Here is a 16,599-nt window from a genome sequence, read left to right as displayed (position 1 = left end):
GCAGGGGAGGGGCAGACAGAGACAGAGACAGAATCAAAGGCAGGTTCCAGACTCTGTGTCAGCACAGAGCCCGACGTGGGACTCACACTCATGAGCCATGAGATCATGACCTGAGCTGAAGTCAGGCGCTTAACCAACTGAGCCACCTGGATGCCCCTGGTTGATATAATTCTTAAGTCTCTTTTCACTTGTAGCATTTCTCCATCTTTATTTTCTATGTTATATAGACATATATGTCATATAGACATACAGACATCTCTACCTCCCATATTTCTTACAAATTAGAAGTTAGATCTAGAGTCTTGATTATATTCAATAGTTTGTGGCAAGAATGTTTCACAGGTATTCCCATGTTTATAATCCCTGTGGAATCACATATGGAGAAATCATATATTATTTCAGTGTTATGTTAAAATGGATCAATGGTATATATGATATCAGTCAGATTCATCTATTATAAATTTTCCATCACTCTTACATCTAATGATGACAAACATTCCCTGGATCCATCATTTCATTAGGGTTTGTACTGTGGTGATTTGCTGCTTCTTTTATTCCATCTCTATGTATTAACTATGATTCTCCTTTGAATAAGAATCTTCTCTCACCATCTGTTTGGTTATCCTGAATTATAGCCCATTCAGGAAAGCAGGAAAGGTACATTTGTCATTTTTCAGAGCAATAACTTGGTGCCCTAGCGATCAACAAAAGGCGAATGATGACATAATGAAGTTTTAAAATTTTATTTTAATATTTTTAGATGCTCATTGGTTTCTATATGTTCGATGTTCTGATCTTTTACATTTTTTTAATGTTCAGAGTGCCCCTCTTCTGCCAGTGGAATTCCCTTCAAGTTTGTTCCTGTGTCCTTTTGACATGCCCCACTTGTCTTTGATAGCTTCTTTGTTTTTAGACATGATAAAATGTGGTAGTTCCTGGTACATTTCTGGCCACAGATCTGAATACTTATAGGGATTCAAAAACATTAAAACATTAAAAATATTAACCATCTGTTCCTCAGTGGTTGAAAATTGTATGTACTTTCTTTTCTCCTCAAACTTATGTTTCTATTCCATTTCTTCTACAGAATTTTATCTTTCGTGCTTGAAGTCCTTTATAGGCTTTCTTTAGGAAAGCCTATATATGGAAGGCAAGGTTCTAGACATTGATTTGCTAATAACTATGTACACTTGCATGCCCCTTGGAAAGTCTCCCTGTGCTGTTTTGTTATTGGTAGTTAGTGTCCCAACTTGAAGACAGTCATGCCTCTTCTCTTCACTGGCTGACACATTGTACCTTCTATGTGCAAGTACATCAACTTTATATAGTGGCTACTATTCTTAACCCTTTCCTATAGATGAAGAAACTGATGTACAAAGACGTCTAAAGTGTCACAAATAGCAAGTGGACAGTGGGGATGTAAACCCAGATACCCTGCTCCAGAATCCAGGCCTATAACCACTATGTATTGAATGCCTTTTAGTTAGTTAGTTAGTTAGTTAGTTAGTTAGTTAGTTAGTTAAGAGAGAGAGAGAGAGAGAGAGAGAGAGAGACATGCAAGTGAGTGGGGGAAGTGCAGAGAGAAAAGGAGAGAGCAAATCCCAAGCAGGCCCTGTGCCTTTAGCGTGCAGAGACTGACAGCAGTTTCTATCTCACAGACCCAACTGGGACATCATGACCTGAGCTGAAATCTAGAGTTAGATGCTTAACCAACTGAGCCCCATCCAGGTACCCCTTGAATGCCTCTTTATAGAAAGGTGCAGGGGAGCCTGGGTGGCTCAGTTGGTTAAATGTCTGGCTTTGGTTCAGGTCATTATCTCCTGGTTTGTGAGTTTGAGCCCACATCAGGCTCTCTGCTGTCAGCAGCGAGAGAGCTACTTCAGATCCTCTGTCTCCCTGTCTCTCTGCCCCTCCCCCACTCATGTACATGCTCTCTCGCTCTCAAAAATATTAAAATAAAAAAATAAATAAAAATAAAAAAGGGTGGAAAAGCAGATCTAGAGATGGGCATGAGTGGAAAGCTTATTATATTCATGTAAAATGGTTAAGAGATGGAAATTAAAAAAAATGGTTTTTCAGTGTGTGAGTAAATAAACTATGCATGTGTTAATAAAACAAGGCAGTGCTGTTACCTTTACTCTGCTAAAATACCATAGTGGTGTCAGTCAAATTAAAATTAACACATTTTTATTTCTTTAATTTCCAGATAACAGTTTTCATTTAATTAACGTACATGAATGTTATCTGCAAGCCTATTGTATTCTGCATATTGTACTTAACCTGTTAATACATTCTACTTCTAGTGAGGATAACACTTTTTATAGTAACATTACAGAAGAACTATTGCATTTAATAATTGTAATGATTTTACACTTACACAACTCATTTCAGCTAAAGGTATCCTGAAACTATTTTACATGGAAAAAAAGAAAACCTATACCTACCACTAAAATGATAAGTTACTGCTATATTTCAAGAGATATTTTTGAATGTTTGGTGCAAATTTTCTTAGTTTTTAATGATTAGACTATATATAATAAACACACCATGACAAAGTATTTCATTCTACAAGGTGATTTACTCTTTAATCATAAAGTTTTGCCTTGCTATACACAGCTGGAGTTTTTAACTTTTAAGCATTCCCCAATTAGGAAGACCTAACCTATGAAGGAATTGAACAGTCAATGGTTGTTGGTTGTTATTCATTCTCTCTCTCTCTCTCTCTCTCTCTCTCTCTCTCTCTCTCTCAAAATAAATAAACGTACATTGAAAAAATAGAATAGCAGTGAAAGGTAAAAGTAGTATTTTTTGTTACCTTACAAGTAATATCCTTCCTGTTACTAGTGCTATGTCATGTTACCTAGGGACTCCTCATTATGATAGTAGGATACATCAGAGAGGAGACTGTGTGGCTATTTTTATAAGCAGTATGAGTGGGTGGTTACACCCTGGAAAGGGCCCTACAACATTCTTTGACATTATTTTTTATGGGAATATTCACATTTTTTTATTCTTAAGAAATTTGAGGTGATTTGTGTGCATTACTCAAGATTTCTAGGTTGTTGGGGGTGGCTGGGTGGCGCAGTCAGTTAAGGGTTTAACTCTTGATCTTGGCTCAGGTCAGGATTTCACAGTTTGTGAGTTCGAGCCCCACATCAGGCTCTGCATTGATGGCATGGAGCCTGCTTGGGATCCTGTCTCTCCTTCTCTCTGCCCTTTACCCACTTGTTCTCTCTCTTGCTCTCTCTCGCTCTCTCCAAATAAATAAATAAACTAAAAAAAAAAAAAAGATTCTAGGTTGCAAATAAGAGAATCCCAACTCAAACTATTTTAGCCAAATAAAAAAAAGAGAGAGAGAGAGAAATCTGTTGGCTTGGCTCACATACCCAGGAAAATGAAGAGATAGGGTTGTTTTTTAATACCAGGTTTCAGGGATTCAAATGTCATCAGAAATCTCTCTCACTTTTTAATCTCTCTCCATCTCTCACTTTTGTTTTTATCTGTTTTGGCTTCATTCTCAGTCATGGAGGTTTAACATTGTTCTGAAAGGTAGCAATCCCAGAGAACAGAGCATGACTTTTTCTTTACGGGGATTCTGATTTAGCCATCACTGTTTCTGGGAAAGGCACTTAGATTGGCTGGTCACAGGCATACTCACTTCCCTACTGGAAAGTAAGGCCACATAATTTAGAATTCTCCATTAGAATCAGGACAAAGGTAGAATTCAAAATGGAAAGGATGGAGGACAGGCAAAAAAAAAAAAAAAAAAGCATTGTGGTACACTTTTCAATAACATATTCCTCATGTTAAGTTTGTTATAATGAGCAATTTTCTAGCAAACAGCAAAAATGAAAATGCTTTAAAAAAATGAAAATGCTTTGCAATAAATTACCATTTTTTTCTTTCTTGAATAGGATTATGCCATTCTTTTTTTTTTTTAAGATTTTATTTTAAAGTAATCTCTATACCTAATATGGGGCTCAAATTCATGCCTCTGAGATCAAGAAGGGCATGCTCTACCCACTGAGTCAGCCAGGGACCTAGGATTATACTATTCAAAGACTCAGATTCATACTTTTGTTTTCCTTTAGACTTCATCTCTGTTCTTTTATCATGATATCTCACATTTAGCAATTGCTGCATAGCCTAGAACATGGTGAGAGAGAACTTGTGATGAATGCCTAGCCCCAATTTATGACCCTAGAGGATTTTACCGTTTTAATTAAATAACATTCTTCCTCATTTTTAGCTGAAAATGGCAAAAAGAGACACAGATGATCATGGAGCATCCGTTTCTCAGTCTTCTTTATCCCCCTTGACTAAAGCCATGAAGGCATCACAGCAGAGCAGCACCAAAGGCACCTTCAGTGGAGATACCGTTCACCCAATTTACAAATGTATTTCAAAAGATTTACCAAGGTAAGAATATTATTTCAGCAGCTTACACTGAATTCTGAAGGAGATAAAGTGCCTACAAAAAGTTGTCTAATTAAATGTTCCTGGAGCTGATGTCAGTAATAACTTGGAGATATGATGGGTTATGAAGGTTGTTGCCTCAATTACAGCCCTTCAATTTCTTCTACTTTATGGGAAGAAAAAAGGCAGATGATGTAATAAACATAAATTATACCTGGAGTCTGACTTGGACAGTAGTATAATGATAATAATAATGGCAGGACAGATAATATTGGCTATATGCCAGTCACCATGCTAACCTCTTAACCTGCATTATATCTATTTAGTTCTCTAAACAGCTGTGGGAGGAATATAAGGCAGGTAGTATTTAAACATTTCCATTTTACCTATGAAGAAACAATTACCTAGAGAGGTTAATTAACTTGACCAAGATCACAGAGCTGGTAAGTACAGAATGTATGATTTGAACCCATATGGATCTAACTCCACAGCAAGAACTCTTCTCTAGTATATTCTACCACACTTCTCAGAAATACAAAGCAGAGGAGGCAGATGTATTTTTCCTGTGTTTTTGTCTATTGGAAAATGAAAGAATAAAAAAGTTTCTGTTAGGTTTTGTTAAACTATTGGCTGGCTAAATGTGATGTCATAGTCTTTATGTTAAAAAGAAAATGTAACTATAAAATCGTTGAAGAGAATATTCATAAACTAAGGATAATGTTAATGTCTTATAAAAATGCCCAGTTACATTTATATCTTAACACAGTTTCATTATTTTTTTACGTATCAGTAAATTTAGACGAAAGTGAAATCTAGACTTTTAGTGGGGTGCCTGGGTGGCTCCGTCGGTTAAACATCCTACTTTGGCTCAGGTCATGGTCTCCCGGTTCGTGAGTTCGGTTCATGAGTTTGAGCCCCACATGAGGCTCTGTGCTGACAGCCCAGAGCCGGAGCCTGCTTTGGATTTTGTGTCTCCCTCTCTCTCTGCTCCTCCCCCACTCATGCTCTGTCTCTCTCAGAAATAAACTTTAGACTTTTAGCTAATTTTTGTTTTGCTTTATTCCTCTGAACTCTGAGTGCATCAGCAGTGTCTGAGATTATTTACACAGTGTACTAGCTATATGGCTAGATAATTTTTTAGAACACCATTACTCAATATAGTTATACTGTAGAGACATAAGTTACTCGTGAAAGTGTTTTCCTCAATAAGACAATGGAAAACAATTTCCAAATAGGATTTTTAAGTATTCCTTTATACAAATGCCATTGCTAATAAATGTGTTTACACATTTTTATTGCTTTAGAATTTATTTTTACCAATTTCCTTTTCAAAATCATACTACATTCACTTTTTATTCCAACTATCTTTTGTGCTTTTTTAGATTCTTTATTTTTTTCTGCTAGAGCTAACTGTAATTTCATTTATACAGTTTCTTCCTGCTTTTTTCTCATTTTCTTTCTTTGATTCTGACTCGTTTTAACTCTGGCTTTTTTTGTCCTTTTTTAATGTCAGTCTTTCTTTTCATGTGACACCTTCCTACTGCCTGTTTTTTAGTAGTTTATTTCAATGTGGTACTCATATTTCTTTGTCTGAATCCTAATTTCTTTTCTGTCACTATTACATTTTACCATCAACTTTGATTATGATGTACCTAGAAAATAAAGTAAATCTCCTGGTAATCGAATGGAAGTCAAAGACAATGCCCAGAGATCTTTTACTTTCATGCAAAAGAAAATGATGAGTTTCAACCTGAAAGGGGTCAAGTTCATAAAGGCTAATGGTAATCTAAGATCTGTTGGCATTAATATGATTATCAGAGAGAGGCAATTTTCTCTACGAATAAAGACATTTTCCCCCTGATTGAGGTTAAAACTTTTCTTGTCTCATTCTTGTTTTCCTTGCCACCTTTCTTCCACAATCTTTGTGATCATTTTATGAGAAATAATTATTAAAATATAGTCAATTTGTTGTTCTTTTACTTATATCACAAGAGATTATGTTTCTCTCCACTAAACACACTGTACATTTTACAAAATATGCCCACATGTATTAAATCCATTCATTGCAGCCATAGTGACCAGTCACTTTAGTCTCATGTTATTACCTGATGCTATTAATTTATTCTATATTGTATTTACATTATTCACTCTTCACTCTTTCTTGTGTTCTTTCAGTGTTTTTTTTCTTTGTCCTTCTTCTATATTTGTAGCAGAGTGAAAACTGCTATACCAGGATCCTTCCCTTGACAAGAAAACTAATCACCATCAGTGTAAATGAGTTCAACAAAATTGTGCCAAAGAAGGTCTGATCCTCCCATTTTATGACTTACCAGTACAAGGTCAGATGACTGGAAATATCTAGCATCACTATGAAAAGCAGCACAATAGGAAACTTTTCCTACCTAGCTTTGGTGTGATGTATTTCCAGGTACGCTGGCACAGAGCACCAGCCTTTGAGACATGGATGGCAAAATTAATTATTTATTGGTAACTGGTATCTATGGACAGTTCCGTCATATTTATAGAAAGATATTTCTAAGTGCTGAGTAGATTTCCAAATTAAAATTTCATTTTAAAATTAAGAGAATGTTGTAAACAGTATTTCTTTCTATCCCACATATAAAATATTTTATTTTTAGCTGATGATCATCTAGGATGTAATTTCATGATTTTTATAATAGAAAGTTATAGTATCTTTTAATCTTGCTTGCAGCTGAGTGTGTTGCCAACTCTTTTAATTCCCTGCCGGAGAAATTTTTTTAGTACATTAAATGAGGACTTATATCAGTTTTAAAAGTGAATTACCAACGGTTTTTTGTTATATGTTATCTGGGTTACTTTTCACAGACAAATCGTGCTTTCAAGGAGACTGGCAACACATACACTATTCATTCACTTTTTAATGTCTAATTTTAGTTATCTTGGATTTTTCTTTACTTTTTTTTTTTTTAAAGGTAATCTTTGTGCCCAATGTGGGGCTTGAACTCATGACTCTGTGATTAAGAGTTGGATGCTCCACTGACTGAGCCAGCCAGGCACCCTGGGTCTTGGATATTTTTAATTGGAATGAGTATTAGATGCCTTTATAAATAGAAACATTTGATCACATTGCCTTTTCTAGGGACAGTTTAAGTTTAGCAATTTCATCATTCCAAAGATGGGCTGTCAGTTCCCAGCACAGGATGGGTAGCAGAAGGGAGAGAGGGGAGACAGCAAAAGTTAATGAAGCAAGGCAACACCTTAAGTACCTCCATTGCCCAACAAATCACACTTTGTGCAGTTCATATTTTTTTTCAAAATCAAAATCTCTACAGATCTAAAGATTAATGTATGATTTCCTTTTAAAATGTTAAAAGACTATATTGTTTCCTTTTGAAAATTTAGATTTCCTCTGGAAAAATTTCTGTATAATATCTGTAACCTCCCCAGTTTTAAAGATGTACCTTGCTCTTATTCCTTTGTACATTTGTATAAACACAAATATACTTTTCTTCCTTTGGGTGAGATGATCCTATATTCAGATGGTTCCTTTACCAATTTTAGAAATTGCTCCTCTTGTTTAGAATTTCCTTCTATAAAATTAAACAAGTTCAATTTAACAGACATTGAATAGCTCCTATAGCGTATATATGTGATTTGAATACTATGCATTGGTTATTATTCAATCATCAAGTTGCAAGTACAAATTTGATATAGTATGTATTGTAAAATAACTGGAAATTGCTTTGCAACTGGGATACCCTTACCTAAATTTCTAGGCCAAACTAGAAATATATTTTCTTCTGGTGTTGGAGATAAAATTTGAGGGGAATTGTTGAGTTTTATTATAATCACTTGTATTATTTACTTTCTATGATGTTTAACTTACATTTTATCTAGCTATTGTAGAAAGTTATTTATATCTTTGGGTTATTCATTTCATCAAGTTGGAGAAAGGTTAGGATGAAGTTTAATGAAATTTTTGTACTTTATGTACTGCAGAGATTTTATACAAGGTTACATTCATCAAACATATATAAGGTTATTTCTTTTATTAGTTGCATTCCAGTATTTTAAGTTGATGATTTATTATTGAATGTACTTGGGGTCATTTTCCCTCATGTTTCATTTTCCTATTTGTATTTATTCCAATTAGAGAGTTTAATTACTATTAAAATGGTAATAGGATAAAGATAAGTTTTACAAATGACAATATTAAAAAAAAACATAACTCTTCAGGAAGGTTTAAATGCCATACAAATATAAAGCAAGAAATATATGCTTGTCAAATATACAGTATAAATAAATAATTTAGATGAAAATGGTTGACTACATTTAACAAAGAGACTACTAAATAATGAGGGGCTAAAGAGTGGTTGTTATACTTGATGTACTTCATTGAATATTGTAAGTAATTGCTATCCATAAAAATTCTATGGCTTCTGTATAGGAAAAAGAGACATTTTGACAGCCAACACTGGTATGAAGCAACAGCAAGTACAAATCCTTGGCATCTGTCATTATTCTGCTGTTGAATTCACATCTAAACTATGTGATTACTTAGACCTGTATGTTTGTTATTGAGCCATGATCTGTCAAAGTAGCCACACTTCCTAGTTATGAATAGAATTATTAGCCACCTGCAAATTTCTGCCATGGAAATCTAAATTCACCAGGGATGCTTTGTGTTTGAAAGAGCAGGGAAATAAAAACTCTGTGTCATTTTTATGCCTATGCTGAAGTTTTTGATGAAATGTTTCTACTTAAGTAAAAGTAAAATATTTAGAAAATACAATATGAGTTATACTTTAGTCCATTATAAAATTAGTAAAGATTTTGAATAAAACAAAAAGTAAAGCAACTATGATTAGAAAGCTGATTGTGTAAGTTAGGCTACTATTAGCACAAAGTAACAGAAAACTCAACTGAAAGTGACTTTAAAAATGAGGAACAGTCATTATCTTACATAACAAGAACCTCAGAGGCAGGCAATTCGAGGGTTAAATTCAGTGGTTCAGCAGTGTTTTCAAAGAGCCTTGCTCTTTGTATCTTTTCCTCTGCCATCCTCAGACTATTGGCTAGATCCTTGGGTATGACTCCTCCTACTCACAAGATGGCTTATTACATGTTCACTCAATAATGTCTGAATAAAGGGGTGTCTGGGTAGTTCAGTTGGTTGAGCATCTGACTCTTGATAGAAGCTCAGGTCATGATCCCAGGGTCATGGGATCAAGCCCCTTGTCAGAGTCCACACTGACCGTGGTGTGGGAGCCTGCTTGGAATTCTCTTTCTCTGTACCTCTGCCCCTCTCCTTCTCTTGCTCTATATATGAAATGAAATGAAATGAAATGAAATGAAATGAAATGAAATGAAATGACATGAAATGACATGAAATGACATGAAATATAAAATAAAATGAAATTATAAAATAAAATAAAATAAAAAAATAAATTTTATTTAAAAAATTTCTGACTAAAGAAAATGGATATTTGATTATTTCTTTTTTTAAGATTTTATTTTTTTAAGTAATCTCTACACAAAATGTGGGGCTCATACTCAGAACCCCAAGATCAAGAGTCACATGCTTTACTGGCTGAGCCAGCTAGGTGACCCTATATTTCTTTTTTATTAGGGCAAAATACATTTCTCCAGATGACTTTGCATCATGTCTCAGTGACCAAAATTGGATCATAGTAATGTAGTAATCATAGGCTGATTACTTAGCCTGCAAGGGACAAGGGAAATATAATTACTATCGTTGGTGTTAGACACTGAGGATTCACCCATGGGAACTGATTAGGGGATACTTTCCATGGGCATATAAAGAGGATGAATCCACAACATAACTGAGACTTTTCATCTAAGGAAAAATCAGTGGAATAACTGTTGGATAAATAATCAACATTGCCTGACATAACTCTTGGCTTTGGCTTTCTTACATTTTATTTCAAAAATTGTGTTTATTTTGTCAGTGGTATTTTAGTGACACATTTTGGCATGATGTCATAATTATCACAGAGTAGTTATTCCTTTATATCAACTACTGGTTAAGTTTCAGTAGAAGTGTCAAAGATGTAAAGCAAAGATCTTACCTTGGCAGAATGGGATATGAAATCATGTGAAATCACATAACAAATCACAAAGCAAACATATCAATATGCAAACTAGTACATCAGTTTATACAGGATGTAGGGGAATGATTTAGAATAAGGAAGGCCTTAAGGAAGATGATAGTCACTATGAATTCATAGTCACTATGAATTCTACAGCTATAAGAACTAAATTCTGGCAAAACCCGAATGACCTTGGAAAAAGACCATGAGCATCAGATGAAACTGTAACACCAGATGACACCTTGATTTCAGTTTTATGAGATCCAAAGAAGAGGGTCCTGGGAAGCTTTACCCAGACCCTTGACCCATGGAAACCATGTAATAATAAATAAATATTGCTTTAAGCCACTAAGTTTGTGGTAATTTGTTGCCCAACAATAGGAAACTAATACAGATAGATGGATGATACATAGATAGATAGATAGATAGATAGATAGATAGATAGATAGATATTTTTTAAGAAGGTATATTTCTGGGGGTGCTTGGGTGGATCAATCGGTTAAGCGTCCAACTTCGCTTCATGTGAGGTCATCATCTCACAATTTGTGAATTTGAGCGCCGCATCAGACTCTGTGCTGACAGTTGGGAGCCTGGAACCTGCTTCGAATTCTGTGTCTCATTCTCTCTCTGTCCCTCCCCCCATTTGTGCTCTGTCTCTCTCTGTCTCTCAAAAATAAATAAATGTAAAAAAAAATTTTTTTAAAAGAAGGTATATTTCTGAAGTTGTATAATTGATATTCTTGTACCAACCTAATGTAGTAGAATTTAGGCTTTAGGCTGGAAAAAAATGCTTTCTTACTAGTGGTAAAAGAGTGGTGAATTGGAATATTTGACAGAAATCAAAGTCTAGCATTTTATATGGGCTACATAATTGATAAAGTATAGTGATTCCAGCTATCAAATCTACCAGGGCAAATGTGAATGCACAGGAAGGAAATGCATTCCTATATGCAAGGGTAGCATAGAAATCTTACCAATCTTTCAAACAATTTGAAATCTTTATATATATGAATTGTTTACAGATATAATGAAAGATTTACAGTAAAGACACATCATAAACTTACAGGACAAGATAATAAGACTGACATAGAAATGTTAAAATTTATAAAATTATAAATTAGTCCAGGTTCCAGAATGTGGTAGATAGCTTCAACAGTAATTGAGGACAAATTGAGGTTATTTTTTATGATAAAGAATCCTTTCCTAAAACGACTGGTTTAGGAATCCACATGGATTTAAGCCATGGATTAACCACATGGATTTAAGGTACACATATCCTTGAAAAATGGAATAAGGAAGTATATATAGACCACAAGCCCATGGAGGGAACAATAAATGGGTATGATATGTTCTCAGGTTCTTGCATTATCTGGAAGGTAATTAATTAGTAATTTATATTAATCTTTAATTATAGGATTCATATTATAATATCTAATGTTTCCACTAAAAATAAGGTTAAACAATGCAGGGCATTCAATCTAATAGAAAAAAATAAAATAATAAAAAATATATATTATTTAATCCAAGAGTGAACAAGAAAGGAATTCAACGGAACAGAGAATGCATAGGAAGACTAGAAAACAAATTGTAAGGTTACAGGCTAAATTCTCAATTAAAAGACAGTCTTGGTGACGGAAATAACTGTGGGAAGGTATAGTACAATTCTAAAAGGCCAAAACTGTCTGTGGGGGGACAATAGCTATATGAAGATATATATAAATCTAAAGGTGGAAGAAAGTTCACTTTAATAAATCTGAATGTCATGGGATCTCTAAGAAATTTTTGCCGAGAAGGCAAAAAGATCTTTCAAAGGAAAAGAGGAGAAATAAGAGAAAGAAAGACAAATAAGGAGGCTATAATTATGGTTCCTTAAATACAATCTAGATATTAGAGTTGTATTAGCTAAAGAGCACTACTGGTTCATTGCTGCTAGTGTAGAACTACCTCCTTTGCCCACCTCTCCAATCAAATAATATAGTGTCTCTGCTTATCTTGGCATAGTAGACAAGCCATGCATCTGAGAGTCCATCTTACTCTAAGCCCTCCTGTACCTAGTTTTAGGCCACTGGTGGGTACTTTCCCATCGACAGGCTTGCCAGTGGCTTACGAGATTGCCTACCTTGAGAGTTCTACCCAGCAGGGCGTCCTAAACTGAATAGTGATGCAATTAAAGTTTTGGGGGCATTGAATGTGAGTCATAGAGAGTCTTCAGAAAGTAGTGTGGTACAGAAATAGGGAGATACATAGAGGAAGTTAGCAGAAGCCATGAGGAGTAAGGAGAAGGACAGAGGTAGGTTAGGCAATAATGACGTAAGAGGAAGAAGCAGTTAGATACAGAAGGATAGATGAGGTTGCTGAATAAAAAAAATGTGGCACTCTACTAGAGTTGTGGTATTTGTTGTTGTCTTGTAATTTTTTTTTTTTTAAGTAAGCTGGATGCCCAACATAGGACTTGAATGCATGACCTGGCAGTCAAGAGTCAATGAGCCAGACAGGTGCTCCTGATTTTTAGTATTTTAATTTGAGTATAGCTAATACACAATATTACATTAGTTCAGGTGTCCAACGTACTGATTGTACAAGTTTATACATTTTATTATACTCAAGTGTAGCTAACATCTGTTCCCATACAATGCTATTTCAATATCATTTCTACTACAGTTGTTCTTAAGTCAGTAGTATATTCTAAAGAGCAATGAATGGTCTTCTAATTCTCTTTGTGCCCTGCTGGAGTGGTTTTATTTCCTTTTTTCAGTTTCTGTGTATACCACTAACAAGCTCAGTCACCTGAAACCCAAATGTGTTTGAGCTGAATGATCCTAACACCCTCGTTTCCAGCATTAATTTAACAAGCCATGTGTGTGGGTTTAATTCCCTGTGTAGGACAAGTTAGCTTTGCCAAACAGTTCTGTGATTATCCTCTCACACGCCCAAAGACTAGGCAACACATCAAATGTTATAAGAAAAAAGAGTTTAATAGTGTGTAAGGACTAGTGCAAACCTGTCATCAACATTGATAAAACAAATCAAAGCTGAAGACTACAGATGGTGGCCCAGTAGTGACTTTTTTACATGAAAAGCTACCTTTTCTTATCCTTTTTAATATAAATTACTAGAGAAAGACAGATAATAAATAAATATATGGTAAAATCATATTGCTTAATTTAATTCTTTTAACCATTTACCAGGTAAATCTCATATAATTTATTGTCCTAACCCTACCAGAATCATGTGGAGTTGGCAGGGAGAAGGATGAAAGTTTCCCTAAAGGATGCCAGTGCTGTTACCAGAAGACAGGGGGAAGATATGTCAAGAGACAAAGAAAAGCAAATAGCTTTTACATGATTAGATTGAGGACGGCAAGGTATACTTGATAAAATTTGTTTACATTCTGATAAAATCTGTAAAGACCATATAGTAACTCGAAAAATGGTTATTAAGACAATATTTAAATAAAAAAGGCAAAATACTGAATTAATAATGGTATGACACATGATGCAGGGTCGTAGAGCGAACAGTCAAAGAAATCTTGAGGCATTTTATGGTGCAAAAAGATGTCTTTATTATAGCACTGGGACAGGAGCCATGCACAGAAAGAGCTGTGCTGTGATTGTGAAGAATGACTGATTACATAGGATTTTCTATCTTACAGAGGTGAGGTGACATCAGGGCTCTAGGAAATTAAGTCTATAGGTTCTTGGAGGTCTGGCTGTTACTAAGATTGTGTAAATTTTTCCTGTAAATCAAGGCAGTTATAAACTATAGTAGAGTTTCATGTCCTGCATGACTGCGATCTTTATCAGTTGACCATTTGTTTCTCCCTGCCTTTGTTCTTAGGCAGTCACTAGTGCCTAAAGAATGTTATACATATCCCATCTTAAGGGGAGGGGGTTTGTGGGGTGTCAGCTTGAGTTTTGCCCTCAGCTTGCCTTTACCCTCTCATCAACATAGTTGAAGCTTTGAAATATGGAAAAAATAAAACCTTTCACTTTCTGGTGGCGTGACAATGGATTATTATATAAAATCATTAGTATATTTGTAAAAATATTTGATAGTAAACAAAATGCATTCATTGAAAAAGAAAGACATGAGGCAACTGGCTGGCTCAGTTGATGGAGCACATGACTCTTGAACTCAGGGTTGTAAGTTCAAGCCCCAAGTTGGGTGCAGAGAATATTTTTAAAAAAATAAAATCTTAAAAAAAAAAAGACACCTGTTCTTCATTAAGTAGAGAATTTGTTTTCTTTCTTTTCATGAGTATTTGCTTTCCAAGTGATTATTTATGGGCAGTGGGAACTATTTATGAGATCTGCAGATCTTTCCTCCTGTCTGTTTACTGCTCTTCCCCTAAGTTGAAAAGCATGGTGACCATTTGCAGTTCCATTGCTACTGCTGCAAAAACACTGCCACTGAGACATGACCTCTGCCTCATGCCACCATTCATCATTGCTATCAAAATCCGAATAGCCCAGGTCTGAAGGGAGGTCTCACCTCTGCCAGAGCTAACGTCCAGTGATCAATTCAAAAGGCTGCCAAAGTTTTGAGCCTAGCTAGGTTTTGGAGTGTAGGGAAGACTACTTCTCTCTCTAGAGAAGTCTAGGACAGACTTGGGTAGAAACATGTGATAACAACAAATACAACTGCTTGCATCCCAGTGTTTTAGCTTTATTGATCCACTGTATCAACTCTCATACACACACACACACACACACACACACACACACACACACACACACACCAATTTTCCCCATGCCACATGAAAGTCTTTCATTCTTTCAGAAGAAATGATCAACCATTTTACACATTTGTGAACATAGAGAGGACAGGCCAGAAGAAATAATTGTGATTATAATGACATTGGTGGATAAAAAAATCTGGAGGAGGGGCTGGCTGTGCTAAGCTTTCCACATTAAGCATATGCTAGTTTATATTTGCATGAGTGGGTGGGGTTATAATACATTATGCATAAAAACTACTGAGAAACTAACAAATTAGAAAGAAGCAGATTTGGTTTGTATAAAAATACAAATACATACATGGAATACTGAAATAATATGTGTATGTTTACTATCATCTATGCTTAATCATCATACAGCTCAATATTCTCAATTATGTTAAAACGTGTTTCATTTTATCATACCAGCAAGTTCCCTATATACTCCATCTTTATAACTTGGTATTACACAGCGTCACAGGTCATATGGTCCTTTGTTGAAACATCATAGTTTTTTTTTAAAATATTTATTTGCTTTTGAGAGAGAGAGAGAGAGAGAGAGAGAGAGAGAGAGAGAGACAGAGAGACAGAATCTGAAGCAGGCTCCATGCTCCGAGCTGTCAGCACAGCCTGATGCAGGCCTCGGACCCACGAACTGGGAGATCATGACCTGAGTCAAAGTCTGATGCTTAACCAACTGAGCAACCCAGGTGCCCTTCAAATATCATAGTTTATCTAAATACTACTACTCCAGCTTAACTACCAGGTAGGGTGACCAACTATCCCAACTTGTCTGAGATTCAGGGAGTTCCTGGAGTGTGTGACTTTCAGTGCCAAAGGCAGGGCAGTCCTGAGTAAACCAGGATGAGTTGGTCACCATAAATCTAGTCTGCCATGAGGCCTTCATAGGCTTTATTCTAGCCTATGTAGTGAGTTTGCCTTCAAGAAATTCTTTTGGCATTTATAGTTAATACACACCCATAGTTCTAAGCAGATTGTTTAGCATATATTCTCTCTGAATTAGGGGATAGTTTGCAAGTTTCTTGAAGGTAGGAGACACATCTCTTTAACTTTTAGATTTCCTAATACTGAACAGAGTACGGAGTAGTTTTTAAATGAATCTAAGAATTAAAGCCTGGGTGGCTCAGTGAAGCAACTGACTTCAGCTCAGGTCATGATCTTGTGGCCCATGAGTTTGAGTTCCCCCATCTGGCTTTGTGCTCAGAGCATGGATCCTGCTTGGGATTCTGTGTCTCCCTCTCTCTCTGCCCCTCCCCCTCTCACACTCTATGTTTCTCTCATAAATAAAACACTGAAAAAAATTTTTAATAAAAAAAATTGTACTTAGCTGTTTTAAGCATTATACAATCTTTCTCC

At 35.5% G+C, this 16,599-nt stretch overlaps 1 protein-coding gene across 2 annotated transcripts in view; it reads left to right on the top strand.

Moving 5' to 3' along the window:
• The window catches only part of DCDC1 (doublecortin domain containing 1), a 484,783-nt gene that overhangs the window by 21,300 nt on the left and 446,884 nt on the right, over nt 1–16,599 (top strand). For both annotated transcript variants that reach the window (XM_058688531.1, XM_058688532.1), the window contains exon 4: nt 4,250–4,419. In XM_058688531.1, coding sequence (XP_058544514.1) covers nt 4,250–4,419 — 170 coding nt within the window. The remainder of the gene's footprint in view (nt 1–4,249; nt 4,420–16,599) is intronic.

The sequence above is a fragment of the Neofelis nebulosa genome, chromosome 10 (assembly GCF_028018385.1).
Source record: "Neofelis nebulosa isolate mNeoNeb1 chromosome 10, mNeoNeb1.pri, whole genome shotgun sequence".
In the NCBI taxonomy this organism is placed as follows: Eukaryota; Metazoa; Chordata; class Mammalia; order Carnivora; family Felidae; genus Neofelis; species Neofelis nebulosa.
Note: the sequence above shows the minus strand (reverse complement) of the source record. Positions and strands in the feature narration are given on the sequence as shown.